At 43.6% G+C, this 21,438-nt stretch overlaps 1 protein-coding gene and 1 pseudogene across 2 annotated transcripts in view; one reads left to right on the plus strand and one right to left on the minus strand.

Annotated features, from left to right (window-relative positions):
* The first annotated feature begins 1,057 nt into the window (after nucleotides 1-1,057).
* ABL2 (ABL proto-oncogene 2, non-receptor tyrosine kinase) overlaps nucleotides 1,058-21,438 on the plus strand; it is a 125,737-nt gene continuing 105,356 nt past the window's right edge. Inside the window, exon 1 of one of the 2 annotated variants that reach the window (XM_012511595.2) lies at nucleotides 1,058-1,492. In XM_012511595.2, coding sequence (XP_012367049.1) covers nucleotides 1,336-1,492 — 157 coding nt within the window. In that variant the 5' untranslated portion in view covers nucleotides 1,058-1,335. The remainder of the gene's footprint in view (nucleotides 1,493-21,438) is intronic. The other variant, XM_012511593.2, reaches the window with a different exon arrangement.
* LOC100590146 lies at nucleotides 8,540-10,400 on the minus strand (annotated as a pseudogene).

The following is a 21,438-nucleotide window of genomic DNA, read 5'->3' on the forward strand; positions in this document are numbered from 1 at the left end:
TTTATAAAGCAAATTGGGAAGCCAAAAGAATAACAGGAGAACGATCAAGCTTTTTGAGAATTAAGAAAAATTGAATTAACATTAACATGCAAGTAAGCACAGTGGGAGAGGGGGATGGCGAGTCAATTGTATATAGTATATGTGTACGTATAAAACACTTCTTTTCTGCCTCATTCACTCTCTTTAGACCGCATAAGCTAACATGAGTAAGTTCTCATTCAGAAGAAACAGGGTCAAAGATATATATTTTTTCTTCTTTGTCATCAAAAGAACACCTGACCACGTGCACAGTGTATAAAGGATGCCAGTGGGAAGATTAACTTTACTGTCAGGCATTGTAAGGAAACAGAAACTCACATGTGGTGAGATGGTAGAGTTCAAGAGGAATTCATGGTAATATAATATGAGGAATGGGGCTACAATTGCGTCCCCAATGAGACTATAGAAGGCACACAATCCAGGCCAGTGCGATTTAACATCATGAAATAATCTCCAAAAATTAAAATCAAGTAAGGTAGCATTTTACTCTCTTCTTGTAAATTTTATACCATTTTAATTTTTACTGGAGGCCTGCTGCTGACAAGGGTGTTTAAAAGGGATCCCTCTGGGTATTTTAGAACTCCTCAACTGGATGGCAAGGACCAAATAAATGCCTTGTGCTTTTCTGCCCCACCTGTGCCTGCACCTGAGCTGCGCACGCGGGGGCACTCAGCCCTCGACTCACTGATTTGACAGGTGGAGGTGGGATGGGGAAGGCCGGTCAGACCGACCAACCCCAAAGGCGGTAGCGTGTGGAGCTGAACGCGGGAGGGGGTCGGCTGAGGCGGATTGAGGGGTGGGATGCCGAGGTGCGGCGACAGGACGCGGAGGACGAAAGACCTCAAGCAGCGGTGGCCCGCAAATGAGGTGGGCACTGGGGGACCCACCCTGCGAGGAGGCGGGGGCGGGGCGGGGGCGGGGGCGCAGCGCGGCAGGGCGGGGCGGCAGCCGGGAAGCCCTCCTTCCCAGCGGCGGAGGTGACTGGCGGGCGGGGGGCGGGAGACGCTCTGTCCCACGCTTTCCCAGCGCTCGGTGGTTTAAAGATGGCGGCGGCGGCGGCGTTGGGGGCGCGGAGCCACGGGAGGAGGAGGGAAAAGCAGAATCTGTGAGTCGCCTGGAGGCAGCGCGGCGGCTGCCGTGAGGAGGCCGGGTGCGGAGCCGCCGGCGGCCCAGCCGCTCAGGGCCAGGGCCTGGGCTGGGAGGGAGAGGCCGGAGCAGCGCCAGGAGCCCGAGGCCGGAGCCGAGGAGGAATGTGACCAGGGGTCGGCGGGGGCGCGGGAGTACGCGAGAGCAGGGATGGGGCAGCAGGTGGGCCGCGTCGGGGAAGCTCCGGGGCTCCAGCAGCCTCAGCCCCGCGGGATCCGGGGCAGCAGTGCAGCCAGGCCCTCCGGCCGCAGGCGGGACCCGGCGGGGCGCACCACAGAGACCGGCTTCAATATCTTCACCCAGCATGGTGAGTGTGTCCGGGAGCCGGCGTGAGGGCGTGCGGGAGGCCGGGGGTGGGGTCGGGGCGGGGTGGGTGGCGGACGGGCTGCCCGGGGGGTCGGAGGGTGGAGGGTGCCTGAGAGTGGGGGCGGAATCCGCTGCCATCTGGTCCAGTCCTAGGAGGCGAGTCACACCCCTCCCCCCTCGCGTCTTTAGCTTGGCTGGCAGATCCCGGGGGCGGAGAAGGAAAGAGAAGTGGGCTTGGGGACCCTCGATGGTCTGTCCTCTACTCTCGGACGGGACTGTGCGGCTGCAGAAAGAGAGTGAATGACAGCTTCAGGACAGGGAAGGATGAAGGGCAGTATGAGCTCAGTCCCAGAGGTGGGAGCATAAACCCGTCGTTAGTGAAGGGGAAATGGGTTGTATCCTAAGGGATTGGGAAATGGGAACTGAATTTCAGGAGATTGTGGCGTACAAGGTATGTGCTTACGTTAGATGATGAGCAGTGTCAGGATAGTGAACTGTGGACAGTGCCCTGAAATGCCTTTCTGTAGGAAAGATGAAGGTAGCATCATCTCATCACTTTTGACATGCTTTTGTGGTTTGTTTTGTTTTGTATTTCGTTTTTACTAGAAATGAAAGGCTTTGCCAAAGCCTCTGTACTATGCTTCAGAGTAGGACACACAGAATTCTGAGATTGCCGGCAAGGGCTAGAGGTTGGTGGGCATAGTTAGGACGTCAGTCAGGATATGAACAAGTTTTCCTTTGTAGTGTGTGTGTGTGCGCGCGTGCCCATATACATACATACGTGTATGTATGCTCCCTGTAGTCTGAAACCTATTATTTTAATCGCATTGTCAATGTATTTTTAGAATACTTGTCTCCAAACTGTTTTTTTGTCTTGTTTTTGTTTTTGTTTTTGAGACAGAGTCTCGCTTTGGTGCCCAGGATGGAGTGCAATGGCGGGATCTCGGCTCACTGCAGTCTCCGCCTCCCGGGTTCAAGTGATTGTCCTGCCTCAGCCTCCCGAGTAGCTGGGACTGCAGGTGTGCACCACCACGCCCGGCTAATTTTTGTATTTTTGGTAGTGGTGGGGTTTGTCATATTGGCCAGGCTGGTCTTGAACTTCTGACCTCAGGTGATCCGCCTGCCGTGGCCTCCCAAAGTGCTGGGATTACGGGTGTGAGCCAGCACGGTTCCTGGCCCAAACTCTTTTTTTTTTTTTTTTTGGAGACGAAGTCTCATTCTGTCGCCCAGGCTGGAGTGCAGTGGCACAATCTTGGCTCCCTGCAACCTCTGCCTCCCAGGTTCAAGCGATTCTCCTGCCTCAGCCTCCGAGTAGCTGGGATTACAGGCGCCTGCCACCATGCCCGGCTAATTTTTTGTGTTTTTAGTAGAGATGGGGGTTTCACTATGTTGGCCAGGCTGGTCTCGAATGCCCTACTTCATGATCCACCCGCCACAGCCTCCCAAAGTGCTGGGATTACAGGCGTGAGCCACTGTTCCTGGCCACGTGTCTCTTATTAAAGATGTGCTTGAGTGTTTCTTTCAGGTATATGAACACTTTATGAAGGTGATATATGAGCTAATCTTTATTAAAATCACTTCCTAAAACACAGGATGGAAGAATGGATTAGCAGTTTACAGGGAAGAAATCATCCAAGTAAGCTTCACTTTGTGGGAAGTGTTACTATGCATTAAACTTGGCCTAGTAGGCAACGGTGATCCTCTTGCTCTACTATCTTATTCGGTATATAAGATTTTCCAAGAAAGAGGAAGTCGTGAAGAATGGAATAGGAAGACATTTTGAGGATTTGGATCTATGGAGAGGGAGAACAAGTTGGGTAGAAGAAACAACTTGAGCAGGAACATGGGAATAGATATAATTTGTTGATGGGATAGTGAGGAGACATCTGTCAGGAATGAAGCATCATTATGAGTTGGAAGAAAAAGATCATAGAGCAAAAATTGGAAGAGTCAAGTTCTGGTTCTGGCTCCACCTGCCTGGGTGATTTTAGTCACCATCTTCGGGTTTCTTTATCTGTAAAGTGAGGAGGTTGGACTGGATGATCTCTAAGATACTTTCTGGTTTTAAGATTTTATGATTCTAATTAAGAAGCAGTAGAAAGAAAATTTTGATAGGCTGGATGGGACTGGGTTATGGAAAATCTGGCAAAGAAGTTTATATCCATTTACCTGATTGGCTAGTCTTTACCTGAAAGACTGGCCTTGAGTGGTGGCAGTGGAAATGGAAGGAGTAATTACAAGGGGCCTTTCATTCATTCAACAAACAAGGGTTTTTTTGAGCACCTGTTATGTACTGGATTGTGGGAATGTTGCTGTGAACATAACAGAGTCCCTGCCCTTTGGAACTTAAAGGACTTTATGATTTGATAGCGGATGAAAGAAGAGAGATCACTTTGGAGTATTTGTTAAGGGCATGAACTCTGGACCCATTTTTCTTGGATTTGAAACCTTGCTTGGCTGCTTATGAGCTTTGTGACATGGGACAAGTTATTTAACTTTTTGTGCCTTGGACTCTTCATTTGTAAAGTGGTGATAATAATAGTACTTAGTATTAAATGAATAGTGGCTGGGCACATAGTATGAGCTAAATGTGTGTTAGCTGCTGCCATTACTAATACTACCGTTATTATTAAAAATAGGGGTAATTCGGCCAGGCGCGGTGGCTCACGCCTGTAATCCCAGCACTGTGGGAGGCCGAGGTGGGTGGGTCACGAGGTCAGGAGTTCGAGACCAGCCTGAGCAACGTGGTGAAACCTTGTCTGTACTAAAAATAGAAAAATTAGCTGGGCATGGTGGCACGCGCCAGTAGTCCTAGCTACTCAGGAGGCTGAGACAGGAGAATCGCTTGAACCTGGGAGGTGGAGGTTGCAGTGAGCCAAGATTGCACCACTCCAGCCTGGGTGACAGAGCGAGACTCTGTCTCAAAAAAAAAAAAAAAAAAAAAAAGGTAGGGGTAATTCAAAGATGACACCAGGATTTAGAACCTGGCTAACTGGAATGATGATGATTCTATTGACAAGTTTGGAAGTTAGAAGCTGATTGAAAAAATGGGAAGAGGTCAAGTTTATTGCCAAAGCCTAGTATGAAAAGAAAGGAATGAGCAAATAATATAGGAAACAAAGGTGCAGTGAGTACTGTTTTTTAGACAGATGGGTTTAAAAACTTTTTTTCTGTACATCATAATTTCTTTCTTTCTTTTTTTTTTTTTGAGACGGACTCTCGCTCTGTCGCCCAGGCTGGATTGCAGTGGTGCAATCTCGGTTCACTGCAAGCTCCACCTCCCGGGTTCACGCCATTCTCCTGCCTCAGCCTCCTGAGTAGCTGGGACTACAGGTGCCTGCCACCACGCCCGGCTAATTTTTTTTTTTGTATTTTTAGTAGAGACAGGGTTTCACCGTGTTAGCCAGGATGGTCTCGATCTCCTGACCTCATGATCCGCCCTCTTCGGCCTCCCAAAGTGCTGGGATTACAGGTGTGAGCCACTGCGCCCAGCCACGTCATAGTTTCTTAACCTTGGCAGCATTGATATTTTAGGTTGGCTAATTCTGTGTTGTGGGGGGCTGTCCTGTGCATTGTAGGATGTTTAGCAGCATCCCTGGACTCTACCCACTAGCTGCCAATAGTACCTTCTTTTTGCCCCTTACTTGTTCCAAATAAAAATGCCTCCAGATGTTGTTAAATCTCTTGGGGGGCAGAATTGCCCCTAGTTGAGGACACCACTTAGAAATGTGATAGAGTCTGAATTGAATGAATGAATGAATTAGATTCAAAAGCTTCTCAGTGGATGTATCATTTGACATTTACATGGTAAATCTAGATGCTCGAATCTAGTGTACAAATTACTGTCTTGAATTTGCAATATTGAGGTATTAGCACATAATTTCATATATGAATGTTAGGTCTGTTAGACTCTTGGGTTTACATGTAGGTTTTAATGTAAGCCAAATAATATGTTTAGTTAATCAGTAAAAAGGTACATACGTTATGGAAATGGTTTATCAGAGTCCAGGACTTTTCTTTCTTTAGCTAAAATGGTCATTTTTCATTGTTAATAATATGTGGTAAGCTGTGATAATAATTTGCCTTGCCAAAAGTGATTTTTGTGAATGTAATTTAGAAGGAACAAAAATAATAGAGCCATTTTTGGTATGAAAAGAGTGAGTGCTGTGTGACTTTTCTGAGATCTGCTATTTTTTTTTGTAAACTCTTACTTTTATTTTATGTTTTATTTTAGAGAAAGGTCTTGCTCTGCCACCCAGGCTGGAGTGCAGTGCTGTGATCATAGATCACTGCAGCCTTAAACTCCTGGACTCAAGCAATCCTCCTGCCTCAGCCTCCCGAGGAGCTGAGACTACAGGCACACGCCACCACACCTGGGTAATTTTTTTTTTTTTTGTAGAGATGGAGGTCTCACTATGTTGCTCTGGCTGGTCTCAAACTCCTAGGCTCAAGTGATACTCTGCCTCGGCCTCCCAAAGTGCTGGGATTATAGGCGTGAGCCACTGTGAGAGGCAAGCTCTGCTATTAAACCTTTCTGGTGAGCTGATGTTTCGTGACTAATAATCTAGGGTTGAATACTTACTTGTCTGTTGAATATCTCACATACCTTTTAACAGCTGAATGATTTTACTTCAGCTTCCCTCTCTCATTTTCTAAAAATTCTATTAAAAATTAACTTTAGGCTGGGCGCGGTGGCTCACACCTGTAATCCCAGCACTTTGGGAGGCCAATGTGGGCGGATCACCTGAGGTCAGGAGTTCGAGATAAGCCTGGCCAACATGGTGAAACCCTGTCTCTACTAAAACAATACAAAAATTAGCCAGGTGTGGTGGTGGGCACCTGTAATCCCAGCTACTCAGGAGGCTGAGGCAGGAGAATCCCCTGAACCCAGGAGGCAGAGTTTGCAGTGAGCCGAGATCACGCCACTGCACTCCAGCCTGGGCGACAGAGCAAGACTCCCTCTCCAGAAAAACAAACAAACAAAAACCCTTAAATTATGAAGTTTGGAATAACAAAAATTTTTCCTTAAATCAAACTCATTATTTTAAGTGATCTGATTTATTTATTTATTTATTATTTTGGATCTGTAGTTTTTTTTTTTTTTTTTTTTTTTTTTTTTTTTTTGTAGTGAGGTAGGGTCTCACTCTGTTGCCCAAGCTGGAATGCATTAGCGAGATCATGGCTCACCGCAGCCTTGACCTCCCAGGCTCAAGTGATCCTCTCACCTCTCAGCCTCCTGAATACCTGGGACTATAGATGCACGCCACCATGCCTTTCTATTTTTTCTTTTTGTAGAGACAGAGTTTTGCCATGTTGTCCATGGTGGTTTTGAACTCCTGGGCTCAAGTGATCTGCCTGCCTTGCCCTCCCAAAATCCTGGGATTACAGGTGTGAGCCACCGCACCTGGCCAGTAGTTCGTGTTTTAATCTTTGTGGAATGAAGGCTGTCGGCACCCCAGGTTGAAAACGATACTATGGAAAGGACAGGAAGGCTGTTATGAGGGAATTTTAATTATGGTGACTTAATATAAGAACTAAACTTCATTTTTTATTTTTGTTTATTTTTCTTTTTTTCTTGAGTGCCAATCCTGCAGACTAAACTTTTAAAAAGAAATCAGCTGTTAGATTTTTATTAATCTCCAAATCTGTGTAAGTTATAGATGTGTAGTTGGGGTCCATATTTTTAGCAAAGTAATAAGTTGTGGTACAGATTCTGTTATCATAGCCCACTTGGCAGTAAAATTCCAAGTAAAGTGATGAAGTCTGAAGTTTCTCTGTAAGGGTCTTCAGCCTGCTTTATTCAATAGTTTATTTACTTAGCTGGTTTTTTTTTTTTTTTTTTTTGAGACAGGGTCTTGCTCTGTTGCCCAGGCTGGAGTGCTGTGGCATGATAATAGCTCACTGCAGCCTCAAACTCATGGCTGAAGCCATTCCTGACTCAGCCTTCTGGGTAGCTGGGACTACAGGTGCGTGCTACCATGCTTGGCTAATTTTTAAATTTTTCTGTAGAGATGGGGTCTTGCTGTACTGGGCCAGGCTGGTCTTGAATTCCTAGGCTCAAGTGATTCTCCCACCTTGGCCTCCCAAAGTGCTGGGATTACAGACATGAGGCCCTGCATCTGGACTGTTATTTTTGTTTGTTTGTTTGTTTTGTTTTGTTTTTTGAGAGGGAGCCTCGCTCTGTCTCCCAGCCTGGAGTGCAGTGGTGCGATGTTGGCTCACTGCAACCTCCCCGTCCTGGGTTCAAGCAATTCTCCTGCCTCAGCCTTCCGAGTAGCTGGGATTACAGGCGGCTGCCACCATGCCCGGCTAATTTTTTGTTTTTTAGTAGAGATGGGGTTTCACCATGTTGGTCAGGCTTGTCTTAAACTCCTGGCCTCAAATGATCTGCCCACCTCAGCCTCTCAAAGTGTTAGGATTACAGGCGTGAGCCACTGTGCCTGGCCTGTTTTTCTCTTGTTGTTGTTGTTGTTGTTGTTATTTTAAAGGTATTTTAAAGATACTCCTCTGAATATCATCTTTAAAGGACCTGACATGATTTTTGTCAAAATAAATCATAAGGTGTAACCAGTTTGTGGGTTCTTCGTGAGTTTCAGGCCAGGTGCGGTGGCTCACGCTGGTAATCCCAGTACTTTGGGAGGCCGAGGCGGGTGGATAACAAGGTCAGGTGATTGAGACCATCCTGGCCAACATGGTGAAACCCTGTCTCTACTAAAAATACAAAAATTAGCTGGGCGTGGTGGCATGCACCTATAATCCCACCTACTCAGGAGGCTGAGGCAGGAGAATTGCTTGAACCTGGGAGGCAGAGGTTGCAGTGAGCCGAGATCGTGCTATTGCACTCCCCCCTGAGCAAAAAGAGCAAAACCCCGTCTCAAAAAAAAAAATTAGCCAGTCATGGTGGCGGACACCTGTAATCCCAGCTACTCAGGAGGCTGAGGCTGGAGAATCACTTGAACCCGGGAGGTGGAGGTTGCAGTGAGCTGAGATCACGCCACTGCACTCCAGCCTGGGGGACAGGGCAAGACTCTGTCTCAAAAGAAAAAAAAGTTAAGTGTAAGTCAGCACACTGACCTCTCCATGAATTTTTCACAGTACGAACTTGAACACTTTCCGCAGAGTATCCTGTACTTCTAGGCTTTTCACAGAATGTGAAGTTAACGGCATGTGATGTTCCTTAGCATAATCTGCTAAAAAGTGATCGTCTCCTTGGAAGAAAAGCCGTGGGCTGCAATCACGCATCCAAATTGACAGACATCTGAATGGATTCTATATAAAAAGAAAAAATTTGTGTCTTCTGGAATATGAATGTCCACTTTTAATAAATTCAAACAGATCCTGACATAAACATCATGGGTTTTACCTGACCCATCATTTCATGGATCCTTGGCAGCAAATCTCTGGGTGTCGTATAACCCAACCCACTGCAGTAGGGAGGAAACACCTTGAAAGGACACTCCTGGTATGAAATACGGTTTGTTTTTTTTTTTTTGGTAAAATCCTCTATGGGAATAATTATCAATTAGAGGATAACCTGTGAAAAACTTCTCTGAGTGGTTTAAGTTTAAAAGATACTACACTAAATTGCCAGTATTGATGAAAACGTAAGTGTCTGTCTTCATGATGTAGTTGGCAATGGGGCAAAACTCAGTTACCCACCTGAATGCCATAATAGGTTGTTTTTGTTGTTTGTTTGAGACGGAGTCTTGCTTTGTCACCCAGGCTGGAGTGCAGTGGTGAGATCTTGGCTCACTGCAGCCTCCACCTCCTGGGCTCAAGCGATTCTTGTACCTCAGCCTCCCAAGTAGCTGGGATTACAGGTACATGTCACCATGCCTGGCTAATTTTTGTATTTTCAGTACAGATGGGTTTTCACCATATTGGCCTGGCTGGTCTCAAACTCCTGGCCTCAAGTGATTCACCTGCCATGACCTCCAAACGTGCTGGGACTACAGATGTGAGCCACTGTGCCTGGCCAGTTTTCAAGGTCAGGTTTTAGTATGTGTCTAAAAAATCTCGTTGGATTACATCACCATAAAGAAGATGTTAATCCTCCGAGGACAGTGCTAACAGTTTGTCTTCTCTTTTAGCCTGTTGGCCTAATACGAAAAATGTGAGAACCTCATATCCCCATCAAGACTTTTTCCACCCCAAGTAACTCTAATGGCCTGTCTGGCTTTCACATCTGAGGGGTGGGAGGTCACTAGGATAACCAGAATTGGATTTTGATCAGAGCAGTTTGAATGCTCTCAAAGTGTGAAGTGAAAGCCTCATCTGTAAATTGGCTCATACTTGTAAAAGTACATCCAGTCTACACATTCTGTCACATTGTAGTGGGGAAGGCTGAGGGGTACCACATCAGGAGGAGAGTCAGGAGCGGCAGCAGCAGGCGACCCCATGTGAGAGATCTCAGTGGGAAGGGCAGTCTGGAGAGCCAGGGCCATCCACAGCAGCTTGGAAGCTTGCGAACTGCAAGTTCTTCTTGATTGATTTCTTCTGAGTGAAAAGACCTTCAGTTTCACCAGTTGAACATTCAGCAGCATGTAGTTGTCAAAAATAATGCTACTAAAAACCAGACTTTCAGACTGGCTTAAAATCCTGCCATATACTGCTTATAAAACACATACCTGTAGAATTTCAGGAGAGATTAAAGCACTAGCTAAAGTTTGTTTTCTGTATTCCATGCTTTAGTCAAAACACTCAAGATTTTCTGTGAACTACTCCGTAAACAGAAAAAAAGACATGGTTTGGTAATTTCTTCCTTGGTAGTAGATTTTCCTGACAAAGTGACCGCCTCCTAAACAAGGCACTCTCCTGTGCGGCACATACCCAGCTCACAAGTGGCAGGCAGCTGGTGCTCAACCTTCTTTAAACAGAAAACAAAAACCAAACAAGAAAAACCAGCATCTCCCCACCATTGTATGTTTTTATTCCTCTTTACTTCAGTCTCTTGCAAAATAGGGAATGATAATATTTGTGTAGTTTTTAGAGCTTTTGAAGAAGACCTTTTATGTCTTTCATCTCATTTGACCTTTACAGCTACTCTGAAATAGGTGAAGCAAGTATTAATCTTCCCATTTTGTAGATGAAGAAGAGTTTAGAAAATTAAGTGACTTCTTGAGGTCACATAGCTGTTAAATGATAGAGCTGGGACTGATAGTTTTGTCTCCAAGTCTTGCCATAGTGTGGAGATTTAGAGAATGTGGGTTTTAAAATCAGTTATAATTGGATCTAAATCCTGCTTTGTGTCTGACGTTGGTACATGGTTTATCCCTCACAACAGGTTGTTGAAATAATTAAATGATAAAATTGTACGAGACTCTTAAGGAAGTGCCAGGCACTGTGGTGCTCAATAAATATCAGTTTTATTGCCATTATTTACCTCAAGATGATTGTGAAGATTATATGAGTTGTATGTGAAAATGTTTTGTAAACCTAAGCACTGCTATTGTTATCATTGTGATGGCATGCCAAAGTGTAGAATTGCCTTAGCATTTATATTTATTACTTCATTTTCTCTTCTTATTAAGCTACTCTTATTAGAGGACTTTCAGAAAGCAGTAAAAGGTAGGGGAATTTTGGGGATCTGAAATCACGGGAGAATCTGAAATCACTTTAGGTCTACTTTCCTTGTAAGGTAAGTGATATCCTCTCTAGACCATTTGTCTTTGTCTTAGGGACTGGGTATCAGTATATGTAGTGCCTGGTTCTTGTAGGCATCTTTTTCTTCCATCAAAGAACTTGAACCAGAAACACTGGCCAATGCAAATTTAAAGTTGACAGAGACTTCGTTCTAAGTTGGCCCATGTGTTTGCTGGTTAATAGTTAATGACTTTTTTAAATGACTTTGTTGTAACCTTCTTCATCTGACATCCTTTAAGACCTTTTTTTTTTCTGCTTCTCTGTGTTATTTTTACCTCTGGATGTAAAGTTTCTTCTTAAAAGCTTGTTTAGGCCAGGCATGGTAGCTCACGCCTGTAATCCCAGCACTTTGGGAGGCTGAAGCAGGTGGATTGCTTTAAGCTCAGGAGTTCAAGACCAGCCTGGGCAACATGGCGAAACCCTGTCTCTACAAAAAATAGAAAACCTAGCCAGGCGTGCTAGTGCACACCTGTTGTCCCAGCTACTGGGGAGGCTAAGGTGAGAGGATCACTTGAGGCCAAGAGGTTGAGGCTGCAGTGAGCCATAATCATGTCGCTGCACTCCATTTCTGGGCGACAGAAGGAGACCCTGTCTCAAAAACAATAAAAGCTTCTTTAGTGTGATTATCTTCTTGAAGTTGTGAGTCAGATGGGCTTTTTCTTAATGTGGCACTGCACATATAGAGATTTCAAAATACTTAAGAACCTTTTCAATGTTAACAGATGTCTTCTGGACTAGGTAAATATGTAGCTACTTCAAATCATATAGAACAGTTCTGAAACTTGAGCTTGGAGAGCTTGTTAAAGCAGATTGCTGGGTCCCACCTCCAGGGTTTCTGATTTAGGGCTGAGGAGGGAGGAGCTCAAGAATTTGCATTTCTGGCAAATTTTCAGGTGTTACAGGTGCTGCTGGTTGGGGACCATGCTTTGAGAATCCCCTGCTCATGTGAGATTAAGAAGAGTACTTGGCCTGGTGTGGTGGCTCACGCCTGTAATCCCAGCACTTTGGGAGGCCAAGGCAGGTGGATCACAAGGTCAGGAGATCAAGACCATCCTGGCCTACATGGTGAAACCCCATCTCTACTAAAAATAAAAAAATTAGCCGGGTGTGGTGGCATGCGCCTGTAGTCCCAGCTACTCGGGAGGCTGAGGCAGGAGAATTGCTTGAACCAGGGAGGCAGAGGCTGCAGTGAGCCAAGATCGTACCACTGCACTCCAGCCTGGGCGACAGAGTGAGACTGTCTCAAAAAAAGAAAAGAAGAGTACTTGATCAGAGGTGATTGAATGACTGAGAGAAAACAGGATGTAATGTACTAACTCTCTTCAAAACTAGTTCAGAAATTCATTTGTTCCTAGCCTATTAGTGTCCACATGCAAGTCACCACAGTCTTATACATTTTTTTGGTGGTTTATCTCTAAAAGTTCGTACATTAGAGGTCTCTTGAGAGACACATTTTTGAAAAAATCTGGAGTTATCAGGGAAAGGGGAAGTAGGAAACAGTTCTGTTGACTCATTCTTGAGCAGATTGGGCTTCAGTTCCTGGAAGAATTGCGTAATGAAATAATTGCCATTTATTGAGGGCTGTGTGCCAGGCATGTTCTAAGTACTCAATATCTTTTTTCTTTTAAAACTCATAAAACCCTAGTTGCTCAAATTAAAAAATATTAGAGACCAAAGAAGATGGGATATCTATTTGTAATTCTATAGTTTTGGTATATGCTGGTGCCTAGTTACCTTTTAGAATATGTGTATATGTAGTTATACATATGTATGTATGTATATATATACACAAAGATTTTTAGGCATTTTTTACCCCATCTGTCTTGACCAGTGATGAGGTTTTCAGACTGGTAGGCCAGGGTTAGATTTGTATAGTATGTGGCTATGGATTGAGTCTTAGATATATATGATGGTCTAATGAAGGAGAGGTGGGAACTCACCATACCATTTGGAATCTCATGGTAATATTGAACTGCTGTCTTAATCTTTAGGCTTAGTGTTACTAATATTTCTTTTTTGAGATGGAGTCTTGCTTTGTTGCCCAGGCTGGAGTGCAATGGCACGATTGAGGCTCACTGCAACCTCCACCCACCGGGTTCAAGCGGTTCTCCTGCCTCAGCCTCCCTAGTAGCTGGGACCACAGGTGCACGCCATCACACTCAGCTAATTTTTGTGTTTTTAGTAGAGATGGGGTTTCACCATGTTGGCCAGGCTAGTCTCGAACTCCCGACCTCAGATGACTCATCCACCTTGGCCTCCCAAAGCGCTGGGATTACAGGTGTGAGCCACCACACCTGGCTGAGCCACAGGCCGAGTGGCTTTTTTTTTGAGATGGAGTCTGGCTCTGTCACCCAGGCTGGAGTGCAATGGTGCGATCTTGGCTCACTGCAACCTTGGCCTCTTGGGTTCAACCTCAGCCTCCTGAGTTCAAGCGATTTTCCTGCCTCAGCCTCCTGCGTAACTGGGATTACAGGTACACGCCACCACGCCCAGCTAACTTTTGTATTTTTAGTAGAGACGGGGTTTCACCATGTTGGCCAGGCTGGTGTTGAACTCCTGACCTCGAGTGATCTGCCTGCCTTGGCCTCCCAAAGTGTTGGTATTACAGGTGTGAGGCCCCACGCCTGGCCTCCAATGATCTTGTATTAGAATCTATGTAACCGGCCGGGCGAGGTGGCTCATGCCTGCAATCCCAGCACTATGGGAGGCCAAGGCAGGCGGATCATGAGGTCAGGACTTCAAGACCAGCCTGGCCAATGTGGTGAAACCCCATCTTTACTAAAAATACAAAAATTAGCCGGGCATGGTGGCACACGTCTGTAGTCGCAGCTACTCAGGAGGCTGAGGCAGAAGAATCGCTTGAACCCGGGAGGTGGAGGTTGCAGGCCCAGATCACGCCACTGCAGTCCAGCCAGAAAAAAAAAGAATCTGTGTAACCACATGATATATTTAGCTTATTATTGCAATATGCAACTTATAAAGACCTTTTCCCCCAGGCGATAATGGCAGGAGAATTTTTTTTTAAATTTTAGCTTAACACTCCAGAGCATTTTCTATTTTTTTATTCATTTATTCTATACTAATTGCCTATGTTGATGGCTCTGAGAGAATTTTTAGATACAATTTAGACAGAACTGCTGTCTAAAAGAATGTTGCTGATCAAATAGATGTTGAACATCCTTATGAAACAACTAAAAAGAGATTTGTGTGTCTGCGAGGATATTTTGTACAAAAACTCTTGGTTGCCTTTTTGGATTGAGTGCATAATTTCAGTATGGAAATTTGTTGTCATTATACTAATTAGAACATTTTGTCAGTATTTTCAAATGAAATTCACTCAAATTCATGGATAAATACACATTAAATATATTACTATCCAAAGTTTAAACTTAGTTGCTTAAAAATATGAAAACAACACTGAGCTTTTTTCCCACTTGCTTGTTGCTGTAAATGTGCTGATTCTGCCATGGTAGAACTGCCGGCTTCTCCATAGTGAACTCTGCCAGTATTTGCTTTTGATCCAGCAGAACGCTAAAGCTGGGCAGGCCCAGGCCATTTGTATTCTTGGGTTTGCTTTCTAGGGAGAAGAAGTGTTCAAAAACCTTTCACTTCATGTGGACAAGGTCAAAAAAATATTCTGGAGCTTAGTATAATATATAGTATGTACACATGTAATTTTGTTAACATGTTTCTCTCTGTGTACTAATTCCAGCAAATTAAAATAACAATACTGAGTTAGGACTGAAGATTACCACTTAGCATTTTGTTTCTAGGTAATTGCTAAGAAAACATTAAAAAAACCTGACAATACTAACAAGTACAATTTGTATCACTCATCTGTTTCTTATAGGAAAGAAAGGTTGATACATGAAGATTTTTGTTACATTAGCTTTCTTTTACTCATTTTGAAATTGGCACTTTTCTTTTCTTTTTTTTTTTTTTTTTTTTAGGCATAGTCTCGCTCTGTTGCCCAGGCTGGAGTGCAGTGTGGCATGATCTCAGCTCACTACAACCTCTGCCTCCTGAGTAGCTGGGATGACAGGCATGCGCCACCACGCCCAGCTGATTTTTGTATTTTTAGTAGAGAAAGGGTTGTTGGCCAGGCTGGTTTCGAACTCCAGGCCTCAAGTGATCCACCCACCTTCGCCTCCCAAAGTGCTGGGATTACAGGCGTGAGCCACAGTGCCTGGCCATGCATTTTTCAGTTGCATAAAAATATACAAAGGTATCTCAAGGTTAAAAAAAAATACTAATTCAGAAGCATATAGACTAGACATGAAAGTCCCCTTTGACACTCTTGGCCCAATACATATTCCCTTATTAAAAGAAACTACTGTTTGTGGTTCGATAGGTGTTTTCCACACCCAGCCATTTCAGAACTTTCTATGTATTTACACAAATATGAGTATATATATTAATACTTCTCTTGCCGTTTCATAAATGGCGTTATACTGTATGAATTTTCTCCCCAATTTTTTTTTTTTTTTTGAAAACTGAGTCTTGTTCTGTCGCCTAGGCTAGAGTGCAGTGGTATGATCTCGGCTCATTGCAACCTCTATCTCCTGGGTTCAAGCGATTCTCCTGCCTCAGCCTCCCTAGTAGCTGGGACTACAGGTGCCTGCCACCACGCCCGGCTAATTTTTGTATTTTTAGTAGAGAAGGAGTTTCACCATGTTAGCCAGGTTGGTCTCAAACTCCTGACCTCAGGCAATCCGTCCGCCTCGGCCTCCGCAAGTGCTGGGATTACAGGCATGAGCTACCGTGCCCGACCCGCAATTTTTGTGTGTGTGTTTATTTGTCTGGAAGGTCTTTCTATTCCAGTATTTGTAGATTTCTCATCCTTTTTGACAGCTTTATAGTGTCCCATGCTTTAGCCATATATTTAACCACTTTCTTATTGATGAATACTTGTTTATAAGATTATTTAAATCTTCTCCATCTTTCCTGTGTTTTTTCTTTATGTTTGTAATTTGAATCCATCTGAAGGGTATCTATATTTGAGCTTGGAACCAACTTAGTTTTTCCATTGTATTAATTTATGAATAGTCCATAATTCTCCACTGATTTGAAGAGCCATATTTATCATATATTATATTCCCATATATATATATATATATATATATATATATGTCATTTTAAAACTCTGTTGTTCCCTTGATCTTTGTCTTCTCCTGCACATTGTTAATATACTATTTTAATTATTGTAAGCTTATATATTGTGTATGTATATGTGGTTAGCTCCCCCAATCATTATGTTCTTAAAATTTTATTTAGATGTTGCATCTTAAGTCTTCCAAAGATCTTTAGGATTATGTTGTTAAGATTTAGGAGATTTTGGTGGTCATTATATCAAATTATAGGTTAATTTGGGGGTGAATTGATGTTGTTGCATTATTGTGTTCTTATGGCCAAGAACATGACATCCCTTTGCCAGTTCAGGCAAATCTTTTTTTGCCCCTCAGTAAAAGATTTTTCATTTTCTTCATCTTGTTTTTGGACATTACTTGGTAGGTTTATTAGTGGGCATTTTATGATTTTTGTTGTAAGTATAATCTTTCCTAATTGCTTATTGCTAATATATAGGAAGCCTTGATTTTGTATGTCCATCTTGAGTCTAGGTTTGGTTGCCTTACTTGTATTGCATCTAATAACTTTGTACTGATATTTTTATTTTCTTAAAACTGACATTTCTAGAGAATTTTTTTGTTTTGTTTTAAGAGATAAGGTCTTACTCTGTCACCCAGGCTGGAGTGCAGTAGCATGATCATAGCTCACCGCAGCCTCCTGGGCTCAAGCAATCCTCCTGCCTATAGCATCCCAACGTACTGGGATTACAGGTGTGAGCCACCACGCCTGGACTCTTTTTAGTTATTTTTACCACAGTAATACACGCAGGCAGTTTTAGAAGTCAAAGAATATGACAAGGTTTAAAATGGAAAAAAAAATTAGCAGCACCCATCCATTTCCTCCCTATATTGGTACTGTCCAGGATGGCAGCTAGTAGCCACTGTGGCTCTTGAGCACTTGAAATGTCCTTTGTCCTAATTGAGAAGTATTGGCCAGGAGTGGTGGCTCACGCCTGTAATCCTAGCAGTTTGGAAGGCTGAGGTGGGAGGATCACCTGAGCCCAGGAGTTTGAGACTAGCCTGGGCAATATAGTGAGACCCTTTCTATATTTAAAAATAAATAAATAGGCCGGGCGCAGTGGCTCACGCCTGTAATCCCAGCTCTCAGGGAGGCAGAGGTGGGAGGATAGCTTGAGCCCAGGAGTTCGAGACCTGCCTTGGGCAATATAGCGAGACCCTGTTCTCCACGAAAAGGAAGAAAAAAAAAAAGACAAAAAAAAAAAGTGTAAAAATAAGTAAATAAATACAAATAAGCTAATTGAGAAGTACTGTAATAAAATACACATTGTATTTCAAAACTCAGTATGGAAAAAATGAATATAAAGTACTGCATTAATTTTTTTATATTGATTACATGTTTTAAATAATATTTTAGATATATCAGACTAAATAATATATAAATTAATTTTTTGAATTTAAATTTTTGATGTAGTTACTAGAAAAGGTAAAATGGCATTTGTAGCTTGCATTATATTTCTTTTTTTTGAGATGGAGTTTCACCCCTGTTGCTCAGGCTGGATTGCAATGGTGTGATCTTGGCTCACCACAACCTCCGCCTCCCAGGTTCAAGCAATTCTCCTGCCTCAGCCTCCCGAGTAGCTGAGATTACAGGCATGTGCCACCATGCCTGGCTAATTTTGTATTTTTAGTAGAGACGGGGTTTCTCCATGTTGGTCAGGCTGGTCTCGAGCTCTGGACCTCAGGTGATCCTCTTGCCTTGGCCTCCCAAAGTGCTGGGATTACAGGCATGAGCCACCGCACCCAGCCAGCTTGCACTGTATTTCTTTCTTTTTTTTTGAGACGGAGTTTTGCTCTTGTTGCTCAGGCTGGAGTGCAATGGCACAATCTTGGCTCACCACAACCTCTGCCTCCCGAGTTCAAGCGATTCTCCTGCCTCAGCCTCCCGAATAGCTGGGATTACAGGCATATGCCACCACGCCTGGCTGATTTTGTATTTTTAGTAGAGACAGGGTTTCTCCATGTTGGTCAGGCTGGTCTTGAACTCCCGACCTCAGGTGATCCGCCTGCCTTGGCCTCCCAAAGTGCTGTGATTACAGGCATGAGCCACCATGCCCTGCCCAGCTTGCATTATATTTCTAATGGACATTGCTGCTTTAGATGGTAAGCCCTGCGAGAACAGAAACTTGGTCTTGTTCACCCTTGTAGTCCCTGTACCTTTAATGGTGCCAGGCACTCAGTAGTGTTTAAATGAATTGATATATTCAGCAAGTAGGATGATATGGTTTGGCTCTGTATCCCCACCCAAATCTCACCTTGAATTGTAATAATCCCTATGTGTCAAGGGTAGAACCAGGTGATGATTGAATCATGGAGGCAGTTTCTCCCATTCTGTTTTCCTGATGGTAAGTTCTCACCAGGTCTGATAGTTTTATAAGGGGCTTTCCCCTTCACTTGGCTATTCTCTCTCCTGCCCTGTGAAGAGGTGCCTTCCGCCATGATTTTAAGTTTCCTGAGGCCTCCCCAGCCCTGTAGAACTGGGAATCAGTTAAACCTCTTTCCTTTATAAATTATCCAGTCTCTGGTATTTCTTCATAGTAGTGTGAGAATGGACAGATACATAGGGAGAGAGTATTTTCCTCATTGTACACTCAGAGATATTGTACCTGGCATGTTACAGTGCAGATTTTATTCCATGGAGATGCTTTGAACTAATCTGAGTTTTCTTTGCAGTTATTGATTGGTAAACAGTTATTTTAATTTTTTTTTTTGAGAAGCAGTCTTGCTCTGTCACCCAGGCTGTGGTGTGATCTTGGCTCACTGTAACCTCCATCACCCGGGTTTGCAGTGTTGAACAGGCTGGTCTCAAACTCCTGACCTCAAGTGATCCACTTGCCTCGGCCTTCCAAAGTGCTAGGATTATAGGCATGAGCCACCATGCCTGGCCTAAACTTTGTTTTATTCTCCTGTATATGTTTTTCCTTTGATTACTGTATTTTTAGTTTAATTGCACTTATAAAAATTTTATTTTTATTTTTATTTTTTGAGACGGGATCTCACTCTGTTGCTCAGGCTGGAGTGTGGTGGTACAGGCTCACTGCAGCCTTGACCTCCTAGGCTCAAGTGGTTCTCCCACCTCAGCCCCTCGAATAGCTGGGACTATAGGCACATACCACCCTACCTGGTTAAATTAAAAAAAAAAATTTTTTTAAGGATTGCATCTCCTTTGTTGCCCAGGCAGATTTCAAACTCCTGGGCTCAAAGCAATTCTCCCGCCTCAGCCTCCCAAAGTGCTGGGATAACATGTGAGCCACCAGGTCCAGCCTAATTGCACTTTTAAGTCTTAGACTGAAAACTTTATGAAATCCTATCTTTATCAGTATATGTCTTGTTTTCTGTTTTATTTTGTTCTTTCATTAACCCTGATATTTGGAAAAATTCTAATGCTTTTATAAGTTCTGTGATCTAATTGTTTCAAGTCTTCTGTTTCCTGAAATTATTAACTATCTTTAAAGAGAAAAGTCATCTTGGCTATATGCTGTGGTTGTCAAGGTGGCGTCAGCTCTGAGCAAATATTTTTCCAAGCTTCCAAGCTTGAATATTCTCAAGTTTGAGGTCATGCTCATCTATTTATATTTAACTATTTATTTATTCTTTCTTCCTGGCAGTATATGAAATATTTTTATTTTTATTTATTTTTTATTTTTATTTTTGAGACAGAGTCTCGCTCGGTCGCCCAGGCTGGAGTGCAGTGGTGCGATCTCGGCTTACTGCAACCTCCGCCTCCCAGGTTCAAGCAATTCTCCTGTCTCAGCCTCCCGAGTAGCTGGGACTACAGGCGCCTGCCACTACGCCTGGCTCATTTTTTTTGTATTTTGTTGTAGAGGTGAGGTTTCACTGTGTTAGCCAGGATGGTCTCGATCTCCTGACTTCGTGATCCACCCACCTCGGCCTCTCAAAGTGCTGGGATTTTAGGCGTGAGCCACCACGCCCGGCAAAATATTTTTATTTTTATCCTTTAAAAATTTTCCTCTTAAAGCTTTTTTTTCTTCTTCTTCTTTTTTTTTTTTGTGAGATAGAGTCTTGCTCTGTCACTGCTGGAGTGCAAGTGGCATGATCTCAGTTCACTGCAACGTCCACCTCCCATGTTCAAGCAATTCTCCTGCCTCGGCCTATCATGTAGCTAGGATTACAGGTGTGCACCACTGCACCCAGCCAATTTTTGTATTTTTGGTAGAGGTGGGGTTTCACTGTGTTAGCCAGGATGGTCTCAAACTCCTGACCTCAGGTGATCCGCCCACTTCAGCCTCTCAAAGTGCTGGGATTGTAGGCGTGAGCCACCGCATCTGGCCGGTGTTGCTTTTTAAAATCATTTTTTTCTCATTTAAAGTATTTGCTTTTAACGTATTTCTGTCCTGGTACAGTGGCTCATGCCTGTAGTCATAGCACTTGAGGAGGCTGAGGGGGAAGATTGCTTGAGGCAGGAGTTTGAGACCACCCTGGGCAACATAGCAAGACCCCTGTCTTTAAAAATAAAATTAAAAGTTAGCTGTGTGCCTGTAGTCCTAGCTACTAGGGAGGCTGAGTTGGGAGGATTGCTTGAGCCCAAGAGTTCGAGGTCACAGTGAGGTGTGATTGTGCCACTGCACTCCAGTCTGGGTGCAGAGTGAGACCCTGTCTCTAAAAACAAAAATAAAAAACCATGTTTCTTATTACTTGAAATCTTTGGCTGCAGTTTAAGAGCTGGCCATTTTGGGTCATTTCTCTGAATCTCTGAATTTCTCTGAATCTCCTGCTGGTTTGTTTTTCTTTTTCCTGAGAATGAGTATTTGCATGAGGGTGTTTGTTGTTTTTAAGATAAAATTTTTGATTTTGGTAGCTAGAGAGACATAGGCATAAAAATTTAGAACTGGAAGAGACTGTAGAAGTCATATATTCTAATATATATTTGAATTACAGATGGGTAAATGATACTTGGGTAGTTGAAACAAGTTGATTATGGACCCATAGCTTAGCAGTAGACGTATGGGGAGAAAAAGTAGTATCTTTTCCTCATCCATTGCTAGGTTCATGGCTGAGACCACTATGGCAAAGGGCAGATTAATGAGAAGAACGTACAAATTTATTTAAGTTTTATGTGACATGGAGCCTTCAGAAATGAAGACCCAAATCAACAGGGAAACTTGTGTAATTTTATGGGTTAGGTTTGATGGAGAGTGGA

Source organism: Nomascus leucogenys, chromosome 12, assembly GCF_006542625.1.
Source record: "Nomascus leucogenys isolate Asia chromosome 12, Asia_NLE_v1, whole genome shotgun sequence".
Taxonomy (NCBI): Eukaryota; Metazoa; Chordata; class Mammalia; order Primates; family Hylobatidae; genus Nomascus; species Nomascus leucogenys.